Source organism: Fundulus heteroclitus, unplaced genomic scaffold (genome assembly GCF_011125445.2).
Source record: "Fundulus heteroclitus isolate FHET01 unplaced genomic scaffold, MU-UCD_Fhet_4.1 scaffold_44, whole genome shotgun sequence".
Classification (NCBI taxonomy): domain Eukaryota; kingdom Metazoa; phylum Chordata; class Actinopteri; order Cyprinodontiformes; family Fundulidae; genus Fundulus; species Fundulus heteroclitus.
Window position 1 is genome coordinate 730,982 of NW_023396857.1, and position 25,076 is coordinate 756,057.

General features: G+C 42.0%; 1 protein-coding gene and 2 non-coding genes across 5 annotated transcripts; all 3 read left to right on the forward strand.

Moving 5' to 3' along the window:
• Positions 1–711: 711 nt before the first annotated feature.
• On the forward strand, positions 712–19,341 carry LOC105920666. Of its 3 annotated transcripts, none has more exons than XM_036131591.1 (10): positions 716–920; positions 2,410–2,504; positions 3,449–3,543; positions 9,665–9,881; positions 11,717–11,829; positions 12,052–12,163; positions 13,053–13,254; positions 15,918–16,244; positions 18,101–18,678; positions 19,208–19,333. In XM_036131591.1, the coding sequence occupies exons 1-9, from the start codon at positions 820–822 to the stop codon at positions 18,237–18,239; spliced, it is 1,401 nt and encodes a 466-aa protein (XP_035987484.1). In that variant the 5' UTR covers positions 716–819; the 3' UTR covers positions 18,240–18,678; positions 19,208–19,333. The 3 variants fall into 3 exon arrangements, with proteins under 3 accessions (XP_035987485.1, XP_035987484.1, XP_035987483.1); XM_036131590.1 differs by having other exon boundaries at positions 19,193–19,305; XM_036131592.1 differs by lacking the exon at positions 18,101–18,678 and having other exon boundaries at positions 712–920; positions 19,208–19,341.
• Positions 19,342–21,834: 2,493 nt separating this feature from the next.
• On the forward strand, positions 21,835–21,906 carry trnaw-cca. The gene has a single exon. It is a non-coding gene; the product is annotated as a tRNA-Trp (tRNA).
• Positions 21,907–23,752: 1,846 nt separating this feature from the next.
• On the forward strand, positions 23,753–23,824 carry trnaw-cca. Its single transcript has one exon. It is a non-coding gene; the product is annotated as a tRNA-Trp (tRNA).
• Positions 23,825–25,076: the final 1,252 nt, after the last annotated feature.

Sequence of the window (25,076 nt, forward strand, 5' to 3'; positions counted from 1 at the left end):
TACAGTTTACAGTAAAGCCAATAAATATTCTGTTCTCAGTTTGCCAACTGTTTTTTTCACTGAAAGGTCAAGCATGGACAGCTTTGAGCATTTGCTCTGGCGATTTATCTTTCAGGACTTAAATGTTGTTTTACTTGATGCATCAATGTCTCCTGCATCTCCTTCTGTTTCGTGATTGTTTGTGTTGGGTTTTTCAGAATAAGGAATTTTAATAAAAACTAAATTATGAAATACAACTTCTCTTCAATGCTCCAGCTACCTGCTCAGGAACGTCAGTCCGATTCCTCCCTGATAAACTCAGATGGCGTTCTTCCCAGATCAGGACAGTCAAAGGTACATTTTCTGGACGACGAGGTTTGGTGGAAGCTGCTGTGACAATATGTTACAAATTGCATAACCTTTTTGAGTTCACCCCAGTCCTCAAGGCTTTTAGCACCAACATTAATCTCATGGCAGTCTGCACAGATCCACCTGCTGCTTATTTCTAAAACCATCTAAAACATCCCTGAACAGAATAAATGGTCAATTTATTCTGTCAGAGGTCATTTTCTGACCTCTGACTATCGGAGCCAATGAGAGCATTTCCTTTGCCCTCCAAAAAGAAACTCGTGGCTGGTGCTTGTGGACTAAAGGCTGCTGGTACAGAGAAACCACTGGCTTCTTCTTCTTCTCCTTTTAAACAGCTGATCCCAATTTGTTGCAATCCAGCCACACCCACAGAACACCTGCAGCCCAAACCCCAAACACGGACAGAGCAAGAACCCAGCAGGAGCAGGGTCTCTGCGCTCGCTCTTTCAGTGTTGATCCCTCATCCTCACAATGACCCATGTTCCAGAACGGCCCGTCCTGAAGAAGCTGAGGCCAGTGTCCAGTGCGGTCTTTGTCATCCTCTGCGTTTCGCTGCTGCTCTTGATCTTCAGGTGGGTGGAAATGTTCAGCTATGGTGGCATATGTGTGAAAATGAAGGAGTCTCCAGTGGATGAGAGCAAACCATGACTCTGTTTGTGTGTTGAGGCAAACCTGTCAAAAATGCAGAGTTTCTGTGCACTTTGTAAATGATTTACTGAAGCAAATTGTGGAAACAAAGACATTAATGTTTCAGCAAGGAGGAAATCTTCTCCTTTTCAGCTTGACAGTGCTGGACGTGGCAAAACTGCACATCAAGGTAAATCTAATAAAAGCAACAAATAAAGATTGCCGTTCTCTAAATAGTTGCACAAAGCAGAAAACAAATCCATACAAAGTATTTTTGTAATCCCTCTCGACCCTGAGGCCTGACAGAGCAGCAGAATCTCTGCAGGCCTCCACAACGAGCTCCATTTAAACATTTTTGACAATCTAACATTTATTTTAAAGAGCTGTTAAGATGCTTCTCAAACATATTAAATCCCTTCTTTTGATTAAGCTTAAACTTTTCCTCCTGGCACACAGAACCATGCAGACACCCCCCCCCTTGTTTTTCTGAGCATTTTGCTTTCAGACAGCAGGGAGAATTTGCTGGGATGATGCAGATCGTTTGGAAATAACCCTTTAACTCTTGCCAGATTTGTTGGCAGTAATATTTGTTTTATCTAAAGATAATTGCTGGTGTCTTTCATTGTATTCTCTCTTTTATCCTCCTGCTCGACTGGTTCGGCCAACCATCAGGCTACAGGTAGAAAAACATCTAATGTGTGTCTTTCCTGTCTGACTTTTGATTATTTCAAATGAGAAAAATGGAAAAGAAGACCTCCTCGCACATGAAGATGGAGGTGTAGTTGTGATTTTTCTGGTGCATCCTGACACTTAACAGGGCTTACTGTGCTTTTATTGGATGCAGCTTTCAGTTTTGTTTCCTTACAGGTGAAGCCGACAGGATCTGGTTCTGCCAGCAGCGTCTGTCCTTTGAAAGCGACTCAAGCTGAACGCTTCTGTGTGATACGCATGTTTCTGAGACGAAACTATTAACCGCTTCCTCCTCGCTTGTATTGTGTAAATAAATTGGCTGATTAACTTTGGAATTTAAAACAGGTTTTGTTAACAGAACAAGGAGCGACTGTGGGTTAAGTAGTCGTCTTGCAATCGGAAGGTTGTGGGTTTGATTCCAGCTTCCCCCCTGTCACACGTCGATGGGCAAGGCCCCCTAACCCCACATTGTCTACCTGTCTGCGTATCGGTGTGTGATCAGCATGACTGGAAAATCACTATATAAGTTCAGTCCATTTACTTGTTTATGATGCTTGGTGTTCTGGATGATTTATCACAATTATTTACTTTTTAATACCTGTTTTATTACTTGTTTAAGATTTGCACACAGAGGTGGAAAATGACCTTCATTTCCTCCTTTTTTTGCAGGGAATCATTAATCGCTGACCTGTACCGGTTCATAACGCTCATGTGTCAGAATGTTTTGTCTTCGTTGCTCTGCAGGGCAGACGGGATTTTGCAGCTCCGGGTTCTGTCATACATCTTACAGCCATCCGTCCAGCCCGCTGTGCCTCACAACAAGACTTCAGGAGATGCAGGTCAGGTTTTATTTTTTTTTTCTCAGCAGCGGCTTACTCTGTCAAATACTCCCAAAAGCCCCCCCATGTGCTGAGAACCGGTTTTAATCAAACTTGTAGCACCATTCAAGCCCCAGGCAATAGAAAAAACCTTCCAAGACACCGAAGGAAATCCAGAAAGAAAATTAGAAGCCATGTTTCAAACATTAATCAGATTATTTCAGCAAAATCTATAGTTAGCAATAATGTTTTCTGGCCCGGTTTAAAAGAACCAACGGTTTCTGCACATCTCAGGTCTTCAGGGTGTTTGTTCTGGAGCTGAGAGCGTAGAAGCTCCTTGTATAGTTCTGGTCCTGGGAACGCTGAGTCAGTACAACTGAAGACCTGAGGGGTCTACATGCTTTCTGAAATACATTTCAACCCAAAGACCACTTGAATTTTAATATCCTTTGACAAATGGAAAGCCAGAGATTCAAGAACTTCTTCTGATATGATCCAGTTTTCTGGTGTTGGGCAGGACTCGAGCAGCAGCAGTCAGATTTAATTTAGTTTAGAGCCCAGTAAAGACACCGTGGCAATAATCTGATCCACTGAAAATAAACGCAAGTTTTTTCTGTCTTGTTTTGACAAGAAGCCTTTTCTTTTAGGTTGTCTAGTAACAGATTTTATTTGGTTGTCAAAAATAACTACAGCCATGCTCCGTGAATGATCTGATGTGCTCGTCTACGACATGCACCAGAGCACATAGATGGAGGCATCATGGGTAAAGTGAGATGCACCTCCTGACCCTGCATCTCTCCCTGCACATAAACAACTAAATATACCAATCACTGGTCTGCATGTGGACCCGATTACCTCCAGCTTTACTGAGTCTGGTTTGTTTCCACTAAGCTTTTTATCTTAGCTGTTATTAAAAAAGGTAAACTTCAGTTTGAAGTACAATTTATTTATTTTAACTCTTGCAGTTGTGAAAGGACCACCAGCCCATCTGCTGAGAGTCAGTGGCTCAAAAACACTGCTGGTGTCTGCTTTTCTGGAGCATCGAACGGCACAAAAGAAGGTAGGAAAGCGCTTTTCATTAGCAAGACAATTCAAAGGGCTGTACATGAACAAAAAAATGAGTCAGAGGGAAAACATTACAGAGGAAAGCAAATTTCATTGGAACAGTAACAGCAGGTCTAAAACAGTATGAGACAAGTTGGACTACAAACTTCAACATTGACAGTCAAAGGCTTTTAAATTAAAAAAGTTTTTAACCTTTTTGATTTAAAGGAACTCAGGCTTTCAGCACTTTTACAGTTTTCTGGGAGTTTGTTCCAGATCAGTGGAGCATAGGAACTAAATGCTGCTTCTCCATGTCTGGTTCTGGTTCTGGTTCTGGTTCTGCAGAGCAGGCAGGAGCCAGAAGACCTGAGTGGTCTGGAGGGTTGATGCCCTGATAACAAGTCTGTGATGGATTTAGGTGCTAATTCAGGGATTTATAGACTAACAGAAGGATTTTAAAGTCTATTCTCTGAGATCCAGGGAGCCATGGAAGAACTTCAGAACCGGGTCCATGTTCTCTACGTTCTTAGTCTTAGTGAGGACTTCAGAACCGGGTCCATGATCTCTACGTTCTTAGTCTTAGTGAGGACTTCAGAACCGGGTCCATGTTCTCTACGTTCTTAGTCTTAGTGAGGACTTCAGAACCGGGTCCATGTTCTCTACGTTCTTAGTCTTAGTGAGGACTTCAGAACCGGGTCCATGTTCTCTACGTTCTTAGTCTTAGTGAGGACTTCAGAACCGGGTCCATGTTCTCTACGTTCTTAGTCTTAGTGGAAGGACTTCAGAACCGGGTCCATGTTCTCTACGTTCTTAGTCTTAGTGAGGACTTCAGAACCGGGTCCATGTTCTCTACGTTCTTAGTCTTAGTGGAAGGACTTCAGAACCGGGTCCATGTTCTCTACGTTCTTAGTCTTAGTGAGGACTTCAGAACCGGGTCCATGTTCTCTACGTTCTTAGTCTTAGTGAGGACTTCAGAACCGGGTCCATGTTCTCTACGTTCTTAGTCTTAGTGGAAGGACTTCAGAACCGGGTCCATGTTCTCTACGTTCTCAGTCTTAGTGAGGACTTCAGAACCGGGTCCATGTTCTCTACGTTCTCAGTCTTAGTGAGGACTTCAGAACCGGGTCCATGTTCTCTATGTTCTTAGTCTTAGTGAGGACTTCAGAACCGGGTCCATGTTCTCTATGTTCTTAGTCTTAGTGGAAGGACTTCAGAACCGGGTCCATGTTCTCTACGTTCTTAGTCTTAGTGGAAGGACTTCAGAACCGGGTCCATGTTCTCTAGGTTCTTAGTCTTAGTGGAAGGACTTCAGAACCGGGTCCATGTTCTCTACGTTCTTAGTCTTAGTGAGGACTTCAGAACCGGGTCCATGTTCTCTACGTTCTTAGTCTTAGTGAGGACTTCAGAACCGGGTCCATGTTCTCTACGTTCTTAGTCTTAGTGAGGACTTCAGAACCGGGTCCATGTTCTCTACGTTCTTAGTCTTAGTGAGGACTTCAGAACCGGGTCCATGTTCTCTACGTTCTTAGTGAAGACTTCAGAACCGGGTCCATGTTCTCTACGTTCTTAGTCTTAGTGAGAACTTCAGAACCGGGGTGATAAGAACAGTAAGCTTAGATAAGTTTCTGTGGAATTTTCCTTAAAGGTGTGTCCCTTTGGCTAAATGAGTCACAGGAAGTTATGCTTTCAAAGGTAACAGAAAAGTGACCAGCAAGGTCAGGGATCACTAATTAAAAATCAGCGGGGTCCGAATAAAGAAAATCAACAACCAGTAAAGGTCCGGTGACATTTTTCATTATAATCTGTTACGTTAAACAGCATTTAACACTGAAATAAAATACTTTTTTTAAATAAAAAAATCATAAAAATAGAACATTTTCCATTTTAAAATCTAAAGTGCTTTTTGAGATGGAGAACAATCGTTCAGTTTGGTATATAGACAATTTCCTGACTTTCTCATCTTTTATAAAAAACCTGAACTGACCGTTTTTTTTTTTTTTGTTTTTTTTCTTTCCTTTTTTTTTTATGGCTTATTGAGAGAAGTGGGCTTTAGGATTTTAAACCTGGGTTTGAATGGCGACAAAGCCATTCTTAAGCACATATCAAGGTGCTCATTCATACTGTGCCTTTTTTAAATCGGCTGTTTTCTCCGTACGTATGACTGAAGCAAGTGGATATGTTTGGGAAAATGTGCTGCGCTTCATATCGTAGTGCCGCTTAATGTTGCTGCTTTTGATGAGAGCGACTATCTCTCATCAAAAGCACTTCACTTTTCTTTCACCTGTTTACTGGGCTTCTTCCAGCAGTCCACTCTTTCTCTGCTCTCTTTTTCTCTTCGTCTTCTCCTTTTTTCCCACAGGTTTGCCTGCTGTGTCTAAATGTAGCTAGCAGCAGCAACACGCAGCTCATTGGCTAATTTGCATCACGTGCAGCCTTGTGCCGGACGCTCCAGAGCTTTACCATATTAACAGGAGAAGCAGTGCAAGTGAAATTAGACGTCCTCGGACAACATGCGGTAATTTACAATGTTTTAAATCAGGTTGGGTCTGGATCCGGACCCTGGTCCGCTAATCCGTGACCTCTGAGATAGGGCAACATCAGTTACATTGACCTTAGAAATCTTTAGACCTTTAGTGATGATCAAGTCTAAAATTTGTCCCTGTTTGTGCGTTTGCTGTTTAACATGTTGAGTTACACCAAAGTTTCTAAGTGTGTCACAGTTCTTTTGCACTTCTGTCTTCAGAGTTGTCAATATGAAAGTTGAAGTCTCCCACAATAATGAAACAGTCATAATCAACGCATTGCAGACAGGAGGTCACTAAGATCATTTAAAAAGTTAGATTTGGACATTCAAGAACATAGTTTGTACCGGGCTCTTTACCTGGAGAGCCAAATATTCAAGAGTCAATCATTTATTATTTTTATTAAGTTTAGTGAATCATTAAACAATGTTGCCACTCTTCAATCTTTCCTTTGCTGTCTGCTCTCACAAAGAAAATTGTAGTTTGGAGGAGTCGACTCTTTCAGAAAAGGTGCTTCATTAAATTCATATAACCATGTTTCTGTTTAAAAACATGACATTAAGACTATTATCCGTAACAAAATCATTAATTAAAATTGATTTTCCTGACAGAGGTCTAATGTTTAATAAACCCAGTTTGACTTTATGGTTAATATCTCTGTGGCAGGTTTATTCCTCTTTGTTATCCTTTTAGGTTTGTTTTTTCTAACATCTATAATAGGATATTTTTACAATCTTCCTCTGAAAATTGTCATGTCTGTATCACAGTGAAGTGATCTGAAGATCCTGAGCGCAGACACGTTCCTTGATATGTGGCGGTGATAGATTAGGAGGTTGGCTATCAGGGTGGTTGTGAGGAGATGTCAGCTGTAAGCCAATCTTGGAAAACTCCTTCTTATTGTTGGTGAAATCCAGGAAAGGGACATTTGGGTTGAGTGGGGAGAAAGGGGAGGTGGGTGCAGTCTGGTCTGGGGTAGGGAGGTTTTGGGTTCCTTGTTCGGGTTACTGGGGTGTCTCTTTGTCCTGTTAAGTTCTCAGGTTAGTCATCCTGGTAGGATGGCAGGAAAATTAGTCACTGACGCCTTCAACTGTGATTCAGTTGAAGGCGTCAGTGACTAACAGCCAGGAACCATGGGTAACATGCATGCTTGGAAGGAAGCAGCCGGTTCCTTTCAAAAGGTGCATTATGGGCATGCCAGCATATCTTTCATGCACCATTGACCCTACGCCAAAAGTTCCCACACTTTTCAAACATTAAGTCCCTTCTTTTGATCAACTTTATCTTAACCATGGGAAAGCCACTGTATCTGCGTAAAATGACAATTCACCAAACACTGGTATAAAGCGACGACAAAGGGTTTAGAAGTAGATTATATCTGTTGATTAGCATCGCCATGACATCACGTCAAACTAACAAGCGTGACAGAAGCAACACAAACCTACTGAAGCAGGGATATGATTCAGAACGGTATGCAGCAATAAACTGGTTGCACATGTAGCAAATACCACAAGTTAAATGGACACTGAAACGGCAAGGTAGAAGGGGGGGAGAGAAAGATGAGACAACATGCTAAAAAAGAGAGGAGAGAAAAGGGAGAGAGCAATACAACATCCTCTGAGTCTGCTTCTACACCTGCAAAGAGAGATATAAAAAGAACAGCAAAACCAGCTGATAAAGTATTACAGGTTGAAACAACCAATACCTTGATACCATCACTGAAGAATATAATGTAATATGTATAAAGTGACAGCTCAAGATAACAGGTATTTTCTGTATAGAAGTGAATCCAAGCACCTGTAGGTGTTTGTGGGAGTGAACTTGTGTCTGTGAGGTTTATCCATAAGAAAAATGTTCAATAGTGGTTGTGAGGAGCCAAAGACCCCCAGAGCAATGAGGCAGATGCTAGGGGAACCAGAACCCTAGATGCCTGAAGGGACCCCAGAGCAAAAGTGCCCAAGAGGGACCAACACAAGGAAAGCTGCCCCCCCCCACCCGAGGGAATAGGAGAGATGGGGCCCCAGGAAACCTGCCGAAGCCCCCGGCAGCTGTGGGGACGAGCCTGTGGGCTCCACTGGCAGCCAGCTACGGCGAAGCAGATCCACTCATGGGCCCCAGGGATCCGAGGCCCCAGGGTGCCCAGCCCCCCTGTGGGGGCCCTGACAGAGCCACATGGGACTAGGCCCCACGAAGCAGCCACCAGGAGCGAGCCAGCGCCTGCTCAAGCACCCACACACTGAGGACCACCAGTGCAACAGCGGAGGGGAGTAGGATGTGGGGATTGGCTCCACACTTAGTGTTAGTGGAGACCTGCGATGTCCTGGGAGAGGGGGCAGTACAAACCCAACCTGACAAACAGTAAACCATGTACAGTCACTCGTTCCCACCCTAGTGCCCCCACATGGAAACACTCCTACAAAAAACAAACAAGAGGGACGCAGTACTCACACTCACCCCACATCCTATATTCCCAGGTCCAGACACCGGTCCATACTCTGGTCCTATCCCCCCGGCTAACCAATCAGAGCCCACCCCACAAACCCTGAGGTGCTACCTCTCCCACACTCTGCCCTCCATACTTTAGCCCCCCCCAACCCCCCTCCCCCATCATAATGCAGGGCAGAGCAGAAGTGCCAGTCCCAGTCAATCACCCGGCCCCAACAATTGGCATTTAGCTCCGTCATCTGCGACAAATGGACTCGGTCCATTTTTCTGACGGACAACAGAGGAGCGTTCTCTATCATGCTATTGGGAAATGCCCCATTGACTAGACTGGCTTTATTTGTGATGTAACAGAGAGCGCATGGATGAAAGGGAACGTGTGAATGAGAAGTTATTTACTCCAGAAATCCTAACTGCAGGGGGTTATTTAAAGGAACAATAAGTAACGGCACCTAGTGGTTAAAATTGGAACAACACATAGACAGAGCCTTTCATGGAGACCCACCATTTACTCACGACAGGTTGTATTCTGTTCTGGTCTGCTTCTCTTACTGACTTCCATGTTTGCAGGCTGCTGCTCTTTTGCCAAGATAAAATACTTAATGCTGCGTTCTTTGCTGGGAACTGTGGGAACTTTCATATGATTGGCTCAGGAACCAGGAAGTAAAAGCAGGCTACACTGAACCGAAGTAGTTCTGGACCGTACCTTTAGATTCGAAAGGAGAAAAACTTGACTAAGACATTGATGGAGAGGACCGACTGTTTATAGTGAATGTTACTTCCATCCTAAGTGAGAAACAAGAATGATTTAGGTTGACTTTACAGTCAATTTCTTACTTAATGCTCCTTTAACTATTTGCATATTAGGGATGCTAGGGTGCTCTGACCTTTAGATTTCTCCGGTGCAGTAACTCGCTGGGTATGCATGTAGTGGAAACTGTAAGGTGTCTTTATGTTAATGGGGAATGTTATTTCCATTCCAGGTGACAAATAAGAATGATTTAGGTTGATTTTACAGTGAATCTTATTGCTCCTTTTTTAAAACGTATTTCTAGCTTTTATATTCAGAGTAATCTGAGTGGTCCAAGTATAAAGATTTTTCTTTTTGAGCTGAAGTGTATTTACAATCGGATATGATGAAGTCTCACTGCATGTTTTAAAAAATGAATTTGACAGGTCCTCGTTATTTCTATAATGTTTCGGGAGGAGAAACTTGCCCTTCAGTGCAACCTCCGCTGTCAGGAGAAGCTTTACGTCTCCAAAGCTGTCATAGAAATCCACTGGGACCACTTCGGCTTTCCTTACGGGACAGCAGACATCTTCTGTCCGCTCCCTTCAGGCTGTGAGACACCGACGCATGTGGCCATCACCTCAGCAGGAACCAACAACACAGGTACTGAAGGGCTTTGCTGAGGTTTTTAAGGCCTGATGATGTTTGATTCTCAACTCACTGCACTGAAACGTTGAGCAAACTGTTGCTTCTACTGTACAGTTTGCTGAATAGCAAACAGTCACTGCTTATTTCCAGAATTATTTTTGAAATGGACTGGACAGAAAATGTACTGTCCTGGACAGGTCGTTTTTTTTTAAAGAATGGATCTGAAGAAAAGGTTGTTTCAGATGTCTAATGGGAGTAGTCACCAAAGTCAGGGAGCATAACTGCTGAAGGCAGTCAAGGGGTGAGAGGCGGGGTACACCATGGACATGTCGCCAGTCTATCATAGGGAAACAGTCATTATTTTTAATGTACTAGCATAAGTAGATTAAAATGATTCAAAGGATTTGTAGCAGTCCCTCATACTGAGCAAGCATGAAGCGACAATTCTTTCATTTGTGATAAACAGAATTCCTGATTACGTTGCAAAAATAATTAGATAAATCCCTACATTATCTATCCTAAATTACATCCATCCTTCCTGTCCCATGCGATGAGAATAAGCTGGTGAGGAAGGCCACTTCTGTCCTGGGCTGGACTCTGGACTCGGTGGAGGAAGTAGCTGAGAGGAGGGTGTTGTCCAAGTTCACATCCATCATGGACAACACCTTCCACCCCCTGAACCAGATCCACAGTATAGATGGGGACGCACTGTATATACCTCATGCACCTCTTCCTCCTATTGGCACCTTCTTTTGATTGAGCCGATGTGACACGTGAATTTCTCCATTGTGAGATCAATAAAGTATATATTATCTTAAGTAGTATGCAAATAAGTGACATAGCGCCACTCTGACTACATTTCATGTATTGCATAAACCTGGGCGGTTTGTTCAAGATGTGACACAGGCTGTCACGTTAGCATTGAACCAATATGTGGCAAAGTAGTACACAGTACTGAATCAGCGCAAGTTCTAGGTGTGTCCAGGTTTGCAAATCTTGACTCAGTGACGGCACAAACGAAACGCATACGGATTCATGCAGTAAGAGTGCATGAATCCGTATGTCTCAGAATCTACTCAGTGCTGGGAGGGATTTTATTTTTTTTCCCAGTATGCTAAAGTGGTGGTGGTGTTGTTGGCACCCCTCTGTTAATCAAAGAAATTCATACAGTGGTCATTGAAATAAAACGCCACCGTTGAAACCAAATCATAAAAAGGCAAGAATGGAATTTGCCACTATGCAGATTGTAAACTTCTGTGACGTTTTTCTTTTGGACAGTTGAGGCAAAACTGGAGCTTTTTGGAAAGGTACATCAGCTCCATGCAACAATAAAGCAAACCTAGAAAAGGACCGTGTCTCTACTGCAAAATGTGAGGAGGCTCAGTTCTGTTCTTGAGCTGCTTTGCTGCATGTGGCACTGGGTGTCTCAGTCCTGGTGTGGGTTCAGTGAAATCACAAAACTATCAAGGCGTTCTGGGTAGAAATGTGCTGCTTAGTGTCAGAAGACTTGGTCTCAGTTGTGGGTCATGAGTCTTGCAACAGCAAAATTACCCAAAACACACAGCAAGAGGAAATGGTAGATTGAATTACTCGGCGGTCAGTGGTTTGTTCAGATTCAGTTCTGAAGGACTCGAGTTGATTATGGTCAAAGAAGAGTGTATAATCTGCTGAGAAGGATGGTTTAAGAAACATGTCATATGACGCAACATTCTACTGGCAAGTGACAAATGAACCTGAGGGAGACAAAGCATTGTGTAAAGGTACCCATTTGGGGTCGTCTCATTAGTTATTTTAACAAAATCAGTTAAAGAGATATTAAAACATCCCTCTGCTTTCTGTCTGTGGGTTAGATGAATCTGACCTTGTGTTTTTGGAGGTTGAGAATCAAAGAACGCTGAACATCTTTCCTTACAACTTCACCAGCTGTTTCTCCACCATGTATAACTACACCAACATCCTGCAGGTAACAGCGCATCATAATTATCTTTTAAGAGGATATGTGGCAACAAACGTTCAAATTAAGAAGTTCTGGGATTAAATACCGAAGAGATAAGAGGCAAGACTCTCACTATTCATTACCAATAGAAATTCTCTGATGGCCTTCTCTTCTGTGTCAGCTGTTAGGATATTAACTTTGTGATTTCATGCTTATGCTTTCAGTCTAAATGTGTGCTCTGTGTTGCAGCTGGTGCAGAGTTTGGAGATGCTTCAGTTTCTGGGAGTGAACAGAGTCGTGGTCTACAAGACGAACTGCAGCGCCGATGCACAACGCGTCCTGGACTACTACTCAGGCAAAGGTTCAGGAAACTCATATCTGTGTCTATATTACTAAACATGCTTAACATGTGTCACATTTTTCTGTACTAAAAAAAAAAACAAAAAACTTTCAAAGCTAATTTAAGAGGCCAAGGATGGAGGAATCACTATAAAAGTTAGTAAATAATACTTTGTCACATTTTTAATGAAAGATTGTTTGGGGAAAAACAAAAATTCATGATTAATTTTACCAGATTCTTTCCCGTAAGAGAAATTTCTTGACTGGAACAATTGTTGGGTGTATTTTTAACAAGCAGTACAAAATTCTATCTGGTAACAAGTCCACTTGATGCCAAATTAATAAACTCTGTTAACCTCTAAGGTTTTTCAGTTCAGCTCCAGTGCAAAGTTTTAAAACTTCTTACCAAATAAGATTTATTTATGAAGCACATTTAAAAACCTTTAGATAAGAATATTTTTCTCTTATCTACATTAAAGATGATGATCTCTCTATGGTCTTATTTGAGCAACACATGCATACAATACACACATTATATATAAATCCGAGTATCATCAGCATAGCTATGAAAGAAGGCTTCTCAGAAGTTGCACCCATGAACACTGGCTATTTGCTGGAAGTTGTGATGATGGAATGTTTGTTTGGATCAGTTTGATATCTGTTTGAATGTGTTTATGCTGAATTAGCAATAGTAGCGGTGGTTTTAAAACTTTTGTAGCCAACGATTGGAGATATTTGGCTCTCAAATTGAAATTAGTTATTGTCAGATACATAACACATCCACATTTCAGAGGCTCAACAATACTGAGAACATTTAGATCTGATAATTTTGTCTTATAACAAACCAGTGGAAATAAGGTTAAAAGTTGAGTGTAAATTAAAAGAAGCTGGCTGTCTCTTTGTGTCTTCAGGTTTAGTGGAGGTGATTCCTTGGTCTTTGTCGAAGTACCTGAATGTATCTCGAAAAGCTTTGCCTACAGAAGATCCTGGTGACATCCACTACTTCGGTCAGATCCCTGCTCTCAATGACTGCCTCTACAGATACATGTACCGGTCCAGATACTTGGCCCTGCACGACCCTGATGAGCTCATCCTGCCCCTGTCAGTCTACAGGTACTGCAGAATTGACTTTTCACAGCGACATGACCCGCTACAGGCTCCACACTAAAAGATGAGTAATGAGTGAGAAAAGGCAAGAACACTGAACTGGATGGGTCACATTCATGAAGTGTAAACATGTACACTGCCTTGCAAAGGCATGCATACCCCTTGAGAGAACAAAGTATTTCATGGTGGTGAGGTGAAGGAGAAATGAGCCTCTAACAGAGGCTAGGGACTGGGGTGGGGGTTCACCATCCAGCAGGACAACCACCCAGAACAAACAGTCAGAGATATCCGTTAGAACGGCCTAGTCGAAGTCCAAATTTAAGTACTAGTGAGAAGCTGTGGCAGGACTTGCAAATTGGCTAAAGCTTTCATTCTCCATTTGAACCACAAGAATTCAATACATTTTTATTTATTATAGCTCCAATTCATGATTCATGTCATCTCAAGGCACTTTCCAAAGTCAAATTCAATCAGATTATACAGATAGAATCAGATCAGAAGGATGGACAAGAAGAAAAATTAAGAGGGAATGGACACAATTCGGTCATTTTAAACTTGATACTTTAAACATTATTCAATACCACGTTCTATGTTGTGGAAGTATATTTGCAAAAGCTTAGAAACTTATAAATTATTAGAGTAGATGTACTTTATTGTGCCCAGAACTGGGACATTATTGGTCAGCAGCAGCACAACATACAGAAACCGGTGATGAGCTGTAGAAGAGAACAATCTAAAAAAATTTCTACACATATTAACATCCTATAGCTACACACGTTAGAGGTTATTGTGCAGCAGAAATTAAAAGTAATGAGGAAATGCTACAATGTGGAAGTGAATATATTCAGTAACTGTACAAAGATGAGTAGGGAAAAGTCAGGAGCCATTTAGATTAAAAAACAGGTCAGAGAAGCGTAATTTTTACATTTAGTAAAGCAGTAGAACATACTTGTTAAAGTGGCAGTAGGAACACTGGGTCCAACTAAACAAGTGATTGGAAAATTGGTTTCTTAAAAATGTGAACAAGGGTCGATCCATCCAGCGAAGCAGGGAGTGTTGATGTAGTGGATGGAGATGAGTATAAAGTTCAAAAGAATAGTTGCTTCAGTAAAGAGGAAAGATTCACAAGATAAGAGTTGCCATCATGCATGGTTTGGAAACGGTTACACTAACAAAAAGACGGGAGGTGGATCTTCCAGTTTTCTTCAGCTGTGAGCAATGGGGATGATGGCTGGGAGCTCAGGTTCAGTGCTTTGGAGACATAGATGTGCTGAGATGGTTTGGGCTTTCACAGAAGATTAATGGTGGATGTTTTGCACTAAGGATGCTGAAGCTTCCAGTGAGCAGGGAATGAGGAAAACATCAGGAGTTTCTACTCACTGCGACTTTTCCTGTTGGTAAAATTGTTGGAAATGGGGGACCGATATTTTAGCTCACGCCGTCTGGAATGCAGCAGCAGCACAAGCAGGTCTCTTAATGGCTCTTGTTGGACGGCACGATAACTAGGAAAACGGCTCCTGTTGGGGGGGGGAAGAATATAAGCCCAAATAAGCGGCTTCACGTTCAAAGACAATCCCAACAAAATGAAACCCACAGCTCAAAATTTACAAGGCCAAAGTAGCTTATAAAACAGAATTGGCGACACCGGTTTTGCAACATGCAGTGCGTTAACATCATATCTGGGAAATGTCTGTAAATGTCACCAAAATCTCAGGCCTTAGTTATCCTGTGCAGATGCACCACATAAAGAGCAGACGTAGGAGAGTAATTTTTTTATTACATGGGGTCCACAAGATGCTTATGTCGTATTAACAGATGTTTATCCACGTCTTCATATTGTCTCCTTTCATTACATATAAATCTGGTTAGGAGGATTGTCTTTGCCTCGCTCTGAGATGGAGAACGTTTATATTATTGGAAAATCGTTTCCTAAATTCACACTGGCTAATAATCAGCTCATCCTTTCACAGTGAAGCATGCAGCAGCTGCTTTCCGTAGATCAGACTGGCCCCCCTTTCACTCCTCATTGCATCAGATCAAAAAATTTTACTGAGACTCGAGTTTCAGAACACGAGTCCAAGTCAAGTAAAAAAAAAAATGGGCACTTGAGTCCTAAGTAAAACTGGAGTCTCAAATTTGATTTGGATTGAATTTCTTTGTCTCCCGTGTGGGGAAATTACGTTTCAGTGTAACCCATCAAGAGAAAGACGGATATGGGTGACAGCTTAACTGAGGCCTTGCTGCCTTTTACAGAGTATAGATAATTAATATATTGAGATGGTTGGGGGGACAGAAGGATAATACAGGTTTAAAAAAAACCTCAGCACAAAAAAGCAACATACACAAGCATAACATAATCAATGAAGGCAGTGATTCATAGGAGGGTGTATTTAATGGATCGAGAAACCAGCCTCCAAGGCCAGCATCGGGTACCAAATTCAATAAAAAGGAGATTTTCGTCAGACTGTGAAATTTCTATCAGCCTTCAAGGCTTTGCTGATCGTCTCAATGGGACTCCCAAAAAGCCAAATTTGTTGGTCTTCCTGAGATCATTTTCATTTCAACATTGAGTTCAGACCACTAGATTTGCTAGCTCAGATGTAATTGGTGTCTATACTGTTCACCTTACTTTAAAAAGTGTCTTACTCATTCACTCGTCTTCTCTACAGCTGGTTGGAGCTGCTGCCTCTTCTGGAGAAGGACTACGGTGCCGACGGCTGTTACCAGTTTGAGAACAACTACTTCCCCAGTGAATTTACGCTGCCCCCTCCCGCCCCCGTTACGCTACCGCCACTAGAGCAGTGGCAGAATGTAACCGGGGTGAACATCCTGACTCACCTGTACAGTGAACCTGTCAAGCCTAAACCTGCATTTAACAACTTCAAGATCATCACCAACCCTCGTTCTGTGTTCGCTGCAACTGTTCACGGCGTGTTGAAGTCACAGAAGGTCTGCGCCTGGGTTGACCGGAAGATGGCCCGAATATACCACGTTAGGTAAGTTTAACACGGTACACCTGTCGTAATCCGGCAGCACAACCACACCTCGCACATGTTTCAGTACTGAAGGTTTTCAGCAGAGCTAAACCAAACTGAAGACTTCAAGTTTCTGACAAGGTAAAAGCTATAAACTGTAGAATTAACATCTACAACCTGTAAGCATTTACCCAACAAGGGAATGTGTTAAAAAAAACTTTGTTCTTCAGTAAGATCAGTGGTCCCCAATCCTGTTCCTCGAGGGCCGGTGTCCTGCAACTTTTATTTGTCACTCTGCTTCAACACACCTGAGTCAAATAATGAGGTCATTAGGATGACTCTGGAGAACTTGACAGCACACTGGGGAAGTAAGTCAGGTGTGTTGGATCAGGGACACCTGCAGGGACACCGGCCCTCGAGGACCAGGATTGGGGACCACTGAGTAAGATGGTTACTGCAGCAACATGGCCAGGGATTATCTTTTCTACTCACCCAGGCACAAGATCCAAGCTAATGTCTGTTTGGTTGAGCTTTTACTCAAATATTCCCTAAGAAGTCTGATTTTTAAGATGCAGTCTTGCGTTTTTATGCGACTATAGTCAAACAGCTAAGAGTCAAGGCCCTAAACTACACGACTCCAGATGTTTACACTGATGCTGTTAAGTTTTGCCTCTGAAGTGTCCATCCATCCACCAGAGCTGGGGGGGGCTGCTTTCACAGAGCTGCCTGCTGAAAGCAGCCTGCAGCCGGGCAGTCCCCGTTCCTTTGATCAAAGATCTCTCAGCGCAAAATCCAACCAATAGAAATGATTTCACTGTGGTTAAAAATCCTTTGTGCTATTGACGTGTTCTCGTCACTCCCGCGTGGTTGAGGCCAAATTCTGAAAGTTGTTAACAACGCTGTATATACAGTATTTCTGTTTCACAGCCTTGAGGGTTTGTCAGGGTTGAAATAAAATGCACATCTTCCTATAAAAGCTCTTATCTTGTAAAAATTGCAGCTAAAAGCATCCGTGTAATTGGTGTTTTACATTAAGGTATCACACATGTAACAATGCAATCAACATCATTGTAAATATCCTTTCAGACCATCAATCAATCAATCAATCAATCTAGCTCTACTTAGATTTGTACTGATCCCATTTCCTGCACAGGAGAAGGCTTTATTCCCATTACTTTTGTCCATGTAAATGTAGCTATTGTGGGACTTAAGGGCTGATTGGAATAAAATGCATCACGTAAACAAGCCAATCGGAATATGGTGATCGGATTAAGCTCAATCGGAATAAAATTGTATTCTGAATGAGATGGCTGGTTTATGCCAATTGATAATCCAATCAACATGCAAATAAGTGCTTGTCAGTATCAAGTTATTCCGAATGTGGCAACTGACCTGAGTGCGCATGTGTGCCCGATGTAAACATTTCCTGGTTGAGTGGCGGAAATTCGTCGGGAAGCAAAGCTGATGGTGCTCCCCATAAACCTCTGTTTAAATGTTAGCTAATAAATAATGACTTTTAGCGGTTTTAATGTTTCAAAGCGTAATTAGAAGCTGGTGCAAGTCCAGCCTGGGCTCTAAGACAAGTGAACTCGTATAATACTGCTTTGTTTGCTATTTTAATGGTTGTTTAGCAAAGACGAAAGTTATTATTAGTTTATTTTATTTTTTATTTCGGGTGAGTTTGATAACTGCCCATGTCAGAGTGGTTTTATTCTAAATAAAGCCAGATGCATATAAACGCACATTATGATCGGATTGTTTGTGTGCCCATATAAACGGTACAATCCGATTGCTTTTTTTTTTTTATTTAAATAAATTTCAACCTGATTGTGAAAGTTTGTGCATGTAAACCAGCCAATGTCTCTTTGTGTCGGCAGACCTCGAGGACAAATTGATGTGAAGCCGCAGCAGCTGATTTATGACGGCAGACTGCTGAGCTACAGCAGCCGCCTCACGTCTGCCGTCAATGCTGTTCTCAGAGAGACTGGACTCCTCCCTGAAGACGGCATGAACTAGACTCTGTTTCCACCTCAGAGACACTTTGCTTTGTGAGAAAGGAGGAGCTTGAATCAATTCATAGAGACAAGATGTTTATTTTTTTACAAGTTAGAAAGTGAATTAAAACAGTCTGAAATTGTTTCAGCCATACTTCATAGCGTTTCAAAATACCCTTTTGTGTTTGAAAACAGTGTTGGAAAGAGGCTTTGTCATAAAGACACAATAGTGGATAGTCTGTTTATGGTTCAGGACGTTCTGAGGACGTCGATCAAGATTACTAAACTGAGAAAGAGATGTCTGAGGCTGATATGACAGATGACCTAAAACACAGGGGTAAAGGTCCTGCAGCTTTTAGACGTCTCTGGTCCAGCACATCTGAATCATATGGCTGAATTACCTCCTCAGCTGGCAGTCAAGTTACCCAGAGTCCTGCTGATGACCTGATTATGTCACTCAGGTGAGTTAAAACAGAGACTCTAGTCAAAGTTTCAGGTCACTGGAGTTTGACGCCCATAATCTGAGAGGAACACATCAGGTCAGTAAAAATTGCTTTTGATTAAAGACTTTAGGTGGTAGATTCAATGTTCACAATGCTCTTACTCTCCAGGGCTATTTTATTAAAGTTGCATGCACACAAAAGTGGGCCTGAAACTTATGTACAAAAATCTTGATAATCTCTATAAAAAGTAATCTTGACAACAGAACGTTAGGTCCCTCATGTAAACTATAACCCATACATGCGCTGGTTTTGTAAATGGGGAAAACTGGCATTGCGAGTTTTGGAGTCACACTGCATCAACGCTGGGACGTGGCATCGATCTCCCTCCTGGATGCAAGAATTACAGCATGGATCGTGTCTCCATGAGAATGTCATGTGATGTTTAAGACGGAATTAATGTTAACATGTCAGACACAAATGACTAATACGGCTCTATTGTCCTTCAGTTCATCAATTGTTTCTTATTTTTCAGCACACCATCTTTCAGCACCAGTCCTCTAGACGCACCAATGTTGGGGACAGCCGGATCAATTTTTCCACCCACCGACTAAAGAGGACATGAAGACGTGCCATCACCCCACTGCTCTTTGACACATTAAATACAAATCAAACTGTGCTTTACCTGGCTTGTCTGCGGTCTCTGCCTGCATTTCTTTGCTCTTTCCTTCCTGGTCGCCATTGTTGACCATGAAAAAATTGATCAGCTGGCTCATTTAAGCACACGTTGACCTTTTTAATGAGGTGCTTTGCATGGTTGAATGTTGAGGTGTAGAGGACAGAACCTGAGGAACGCTGTAAGCAAACATTCGGGCACAGGTGGATTTATTAAGGTTGCTGGTGCGCGTGCTCATGGTTTTACAAGTCAGGATTTATTTTGGTGTACGACAGTTTCAGCTATCAGCCAAACGTACACGTTTAGCATAGATCCTGCACAATATTTTATAAATGACACCCCATGGTCCTGATGTCCAAAAGATTACACAGCTCTCATACTGAACTACCAAACCGTGCGTAAAGGTCTCACTGCACGTTGCCTTCATAAATTGGAATTTGTGTGGAATTGGACACGCCTGCACCTTGATCTCTGGCTGCCTTGCCCCCTGCCCCTGAATACAAACCCAAATCAGTAAATATGCCTAGAAAGCACCCATCATGTGTCCAAATAACTACGCCAATGGTACTGTCAGGCAGTCACTGAGATGCCCTGAGGGATATTTTATATTGAATTACAGCAAACTAACGGCTTCCTCAGTGACATCAACTTCTTAAAGGGACAGTGTTGAACTATTTTAGCTTTTAATTAGCAAAAATCAAGTATTTTTATAAATGCATATTCTGGCAAAGTCTTATAACATCACATCAAAAATGAAAACAATATCATAACTTAGAATTAGTATCTTCAAATAACAGCAATCGTGTTCACCCCTAAATGCCATTTGTAAGACTTTCACAGGTCCAAAAGACCAGAGTGGATAGTTGAAGTCCCTTAAAGCCCTCAGCAAATCTTTTGTAAGGCCAGGGTGATTCCATGTGGCTGTTACAGAACCAGAGGTCCAGTAATTTTTTTTTTTTTTTTTTTTTTAAATCGAGACTGGGGAGAGTGAACCTCGTTTATTTAGACCGGTCACGCTTCAGAAAACTGGAACGCCATCCCAGTCCGCACTGCTGCAGCTGTCTTCACCCTTCATGTAATGTCGAAGTCGCATTTCAGCCGTGAAATCCTCCCGCCAGCATCTTATGGTGGGTGAGCAGCATCTCAGGTTTACATGGTGATGGTGGATCAGATGGAGATGTTTCAGCTTAGGATATTACTAAAAAGGAACAGAACTCTGACCTACATCGAGCAAAGAGACGGTAATTGTAAGCCTTGTGGAAGAAGGCGGGGCATCGCAGAGAAAAGTTGAGATATCTGCTTAATGCCGGAGGCTGTAGAGGGGATGTGGAACCGGCTCTGATCGCTGCGGCTGAAGTGGAAAACATCTCTAGCAGCGCAGCATCACAACTCAAAAATGTATTGCAAGAAAGACGGACGTGTGGAGAAAGTAGGGCTGTCAAGGATGAATATATCTACAGTAATTTATCACAGGCACTTCCTGTATTTAACATAAAATGTGTCTATTAAAAGGTTTTTATTAATGCATCTGTAAATATGATAGATTACAACCCTCTGCAGGTTGACATTAATCTGCATAAGCAAGCCCCCAGACACACAAAATAATGTAAAACAAAACACGACAGCAAACCAACCGCACCAGGCCCCGGTTACTCAAGCTGTAAAGTGTTTGGTTCTTACCAACATATAAACAAACCTTAGCTTCAGAAGTGTTGGTGCCTCTTGTTTTAAGAGTTTTTTTTTTTTTTTTTTTTTTAAGTGTTCAACTTTACTCATTTTTTTAAAATCAGGAAATCTTGTCAAATGAAACTGTCTTGCTGCAAGGACAGATAATTACATTTGTTCTGAGTACTTTTCCCTTCAGATTTAATATTTTTATCTCGATTTTAGACGCCCTGAGCAGACCAGATTACCCAAAGCCCTGTGTTTTTCTACTCTGCAATATTTATTTACTCTGGTATTCACTTTTATTTCCTCTATTCTTAGTGTTTCTTTAGAGCTAATTTTAGATTAGGCTATTTTTTTTCTTCTTTTTCATTGCTAATAATTGTGTGTAACTGTATCTTTGCCCCTGTCACACCCGGATGTCCCCGTTGCTGGACGATAAAGGAATTCTTATTTATTTTAAATATTTAGTGGGGCTGGTGCTGAGATGGTTAAACTTTCTACGTCAAACATGCATTCGTAAAGTTTTGAACTTATTCAAAACGGACAATCCTGGTTTTATCTAAAACCTTTAGACTGTATTTATCTAAATACAGTCGATGTCTGTAAGTTAGGTTAAACAAATTGTTATAATCACTAAGCTTCTAGAATGACACCAACGCTGCTTAACATGATGAAGGTGAAGTAGCGAAAACTTTACTCAATCCAACCCTGTGGTATTTTTTATATTATTACTCAAGGAGAAGAAAAAAGCAGGTATGCAAAAAACATTTGTTAATTTTTGTGGGTGTAACCTCTGATTTAATTTGTAAAAATAAAAGAATAAGGGCATCTGAGACCTCGTGGCGCAACGGTAGCGCGTCTGACTCCAGATCAGAAGGTTGCGTGTTCAAATCATGTCGGGGTCAAGTTTATTATTAGGGTGGTGGTTAGAGCAGTATGCTTGCAAGTGCACGGTTTGATTCCTGCAGGCTGTGGCCCCCTGAGCAAGACCCTCAGCCCCAGATGTCCATGACAAAGGTCTCTTCTTCTTTAAAATTACAGGCAATTTCTGGTGTGTTAAAAGCAATAGTGTAAATAAGTAACCTCGCTGCAAAGTCATTGGTGACTGTAAAGCGTTCTTTAAGGTCGTCAGACGAGTTAAAGCGTTCTACAAGTCATTTACCTGAGGACGGTCTACCTGGGGAGAACCTCTGTAGGCAAGGAGAGAACACGCAACGTTGACAGAGAAAAGCCTCAGTTAGGATTCAAACCCAGAACTTTCCAGCTGTAAACAGCGTGCAGCACAGGACTACACTAACAGATGTCTCCATGATATTAAACTAACCAATAAATAGTTTATTCAGAAAGCATTTTTAGTAACAAGACGAATTAAAGTGCTGCACATAAACAAAACAAATGAGGAAAGAAAAGCATTGCAGAGACAAGACCATTGTTGTGTAGCAGTAGCAGGTCAGATACAGGATAAGACAAAATGATAACAGCTTAAAGTCTTCCTGAAAGGTTCTGTGATTGTTGGAAAATCTGGACACAACCTGCCTGACCTTAAATCAGAATAAAGTAGGGTGACCAAACGTCCGTATTTCACGTCCTGTCCCGGGCGTCCTGGGTTTTTTTTAGAAAGTGAGGAAATGTCCTGTTTTTTAAATTACCTTCATTGGACCATTAAATTGACAGGCACTAGGGCCCTGCGCACAGCGCTGCGTGTGACGTAATCCCTGAGCCGCGTCAGTGCGGGCAGCCCTGTTCTTAATCAGAAGATAGATAGCGTGGCTGTCAGTACGCTAACAACATGCCGAAGCGCAAATGTATGTTTACCGACGATTTTCAAAAGAGTTTCCCCGCTTTCAGACGGGGCCAAGACAAATGGGAGGCCTTTATTGTGCTATTCATTCATTACAGGAATTGTTAAGCATTTTTTAATGAATAAATTTTGAATAAAATTATTATTTGTTATTGGAGTTATTGCTGTTGATTTTACTGAAAAGCATTTTTAATAAACCAACTGTAAATATCATGTTATTGTAGGATTACGTAGGCCTATGTTAAGTGAGTGCATGCCACAAACATCTCTATACATGGGAACAGAGATCCCCCCCCGCTCCAAGGTGTCCTGGTTTTCCCAAATGAAAATATGGTCACCCTAGAATAAAGCCGTCCTGTTTTAAGTCAGTTTGCTTTTCCAGAGCTGAGGAAGTGCATGGAAACTCCAGAAGTCTCCTGGATGATTTACCGGCCGATTATTTGGAGATTTAGAAATAATTTTGGAATTCCCAGCTGACCTAAAAATAGGAAAGATGTATCTGTATGTATGTAATAAAAAAAATCACCCACTCAGTGTTCATGCTGACATGCTGCAGTAAATGGAGCTGAGAGGGAAGGAGAATTATTTTACTTTTCGGTGGATTTTAAGCTGAAACATCGCCTGGAGAGAAATATCAAGTCTGATTTAACATTTACAGCGAACCGTGTGGCTGCTGTAGGAACAGATCTATGGGCTGGAGGGCAGCAGGCAGGTAGACAACACCTGAGTGCTGACCTGGGTGCAGCAAGGGGAGGAACAGGTTTATCCACCCAGTTAGGTTTGCTTAATTTAATACTTAACTTTACAATCGTTTTGACATCAATGATTTTACTGATCTCATTATGTGCCGCAGGGTTAGGCGAGCCATCCCCGTCATGGAGCTGCCTGGCCTACAGAACGCTTAGATTAAAAACATAATGTAAGCGTCACAGAGGTACCGGAGAAACTGAGACCTCGTGGCGCAATGGTAGCGCGTCTGACTCCAGATCAGAAGGTTGCGTGCTCAAATCACGTCGGGGTCAAGTTTATTTATGGGTTTGTGGCTTAGTGGTTAGAGCAGCATGCTTACTGTAAGTTCACTGTTCAATTCCTGCAGACTACTGCTTTGGCTCCCTGAGCCCTAAATGACAAAGGTTTCTTCTGCTGTGAAGTTATGAGCAATTTCTTTTGTGTTAAAAGTAATAGTGTAAATAAGTAACCTCGCTACAACGTCAAATCAGAAGAAACATTTAGAATATCTCCAGGGGAACGGTACTTTCATGTGTACAAAGTTTACAGCAGTCACCGATGGAGAAGTGACTTCTATTTTATTTTGACGGGTGTCAGCAGATGTAGTGAGTAGTGCTGGAGAACCCGATAATCAGCCGAACACGGCACGTTTTTAAACGGTTTATTGAGAAGATAAGTTGTGGTTGATGAGGCATGCAGACAGACCCAGACTGAGCGGGGGTTGCAGGCAGGGACAGGACAAACCAGACGATGAAGGCAGGCGCTGTGGACCGAGGAACCACCAGAAACGGGCAAAGCAGGCGACTGGGACTCACGGGGAAAATAAATGAAAGAGGCAGGTTAAAGTAATCTAATCTATCTATCTATCTATCTATCTATCTATCTATCTATCTATCTATCTATCTATCTATCTATCTATCTATCTATCTATCTATCTCTGCTTTCGCTATAGTGCTCTGTTTCTGTTTGATATGTCTGCAAAAACTTTCTATGCAAAGTATTTCAGACTTTAATCTTTAATAACAAAGTGGAAAAAAACCAAGCACACACCATGACCAGCAGACATGTCATCATGCATTGCAGTGTAGGAGTGAGGAAAGATCTTACATGTTTTTTTCACGCCTACGCAGTGAGAAAACAGGTTTATTTGCAAATTTTTATGCAAATAAACCTGCTTGGAAGGAACAAGGAAGCAAACAAGATTTAATTCTCTGTCCCTGTGCACAGGAACATACATTCTAGTGATTTTCCTGCCATGTGTGCCAGGCGGGTATTTTGTTGTCCTGCAGGTCTGGCGGGATGTTAGCAGGACCAGCATCGGTGCAGCTGACGAGCTCCCAGAGCACCACTGCATGATCCACAGGTCAGCTGGCAGCGATCTAACCGTCTCTTATTTTATTCATTTCTAGATCAGTAGCTACGTTCACATGGACAAAAGTAATTGGAATAAAAAAGCGTCATGTAAACAAGCCAATCAGAATATTATGATCAGATGAAGCTCAATCAGAATGAAATCGTAATCCGGATGAGAGGGGGTGGTTTATG

Coding starts and splice junctions, on each gene's coding strand:
- LOC105920666 (XM_036131591.1), top strand. CDS start 820: ATGACCCATGTTCCAGAACGGCCCGTCCTGAAGAAGCTGAGGCCAGTG. Junction 12,164..13,052: donor GGACTACTACTCAGGCAAAG/GTTCAGGAAACT, acceptor TTGTGTCTTCAG/GTTTAGTGGAGGTGATTCCT. Junction 13,255..15,917: donor CTGCCCCTGTCAGTCTACAG/GTACTGCAGAAT, acceptor TCTTCTCTACAG/CTGGTTGGAGCTGCTGCCTC.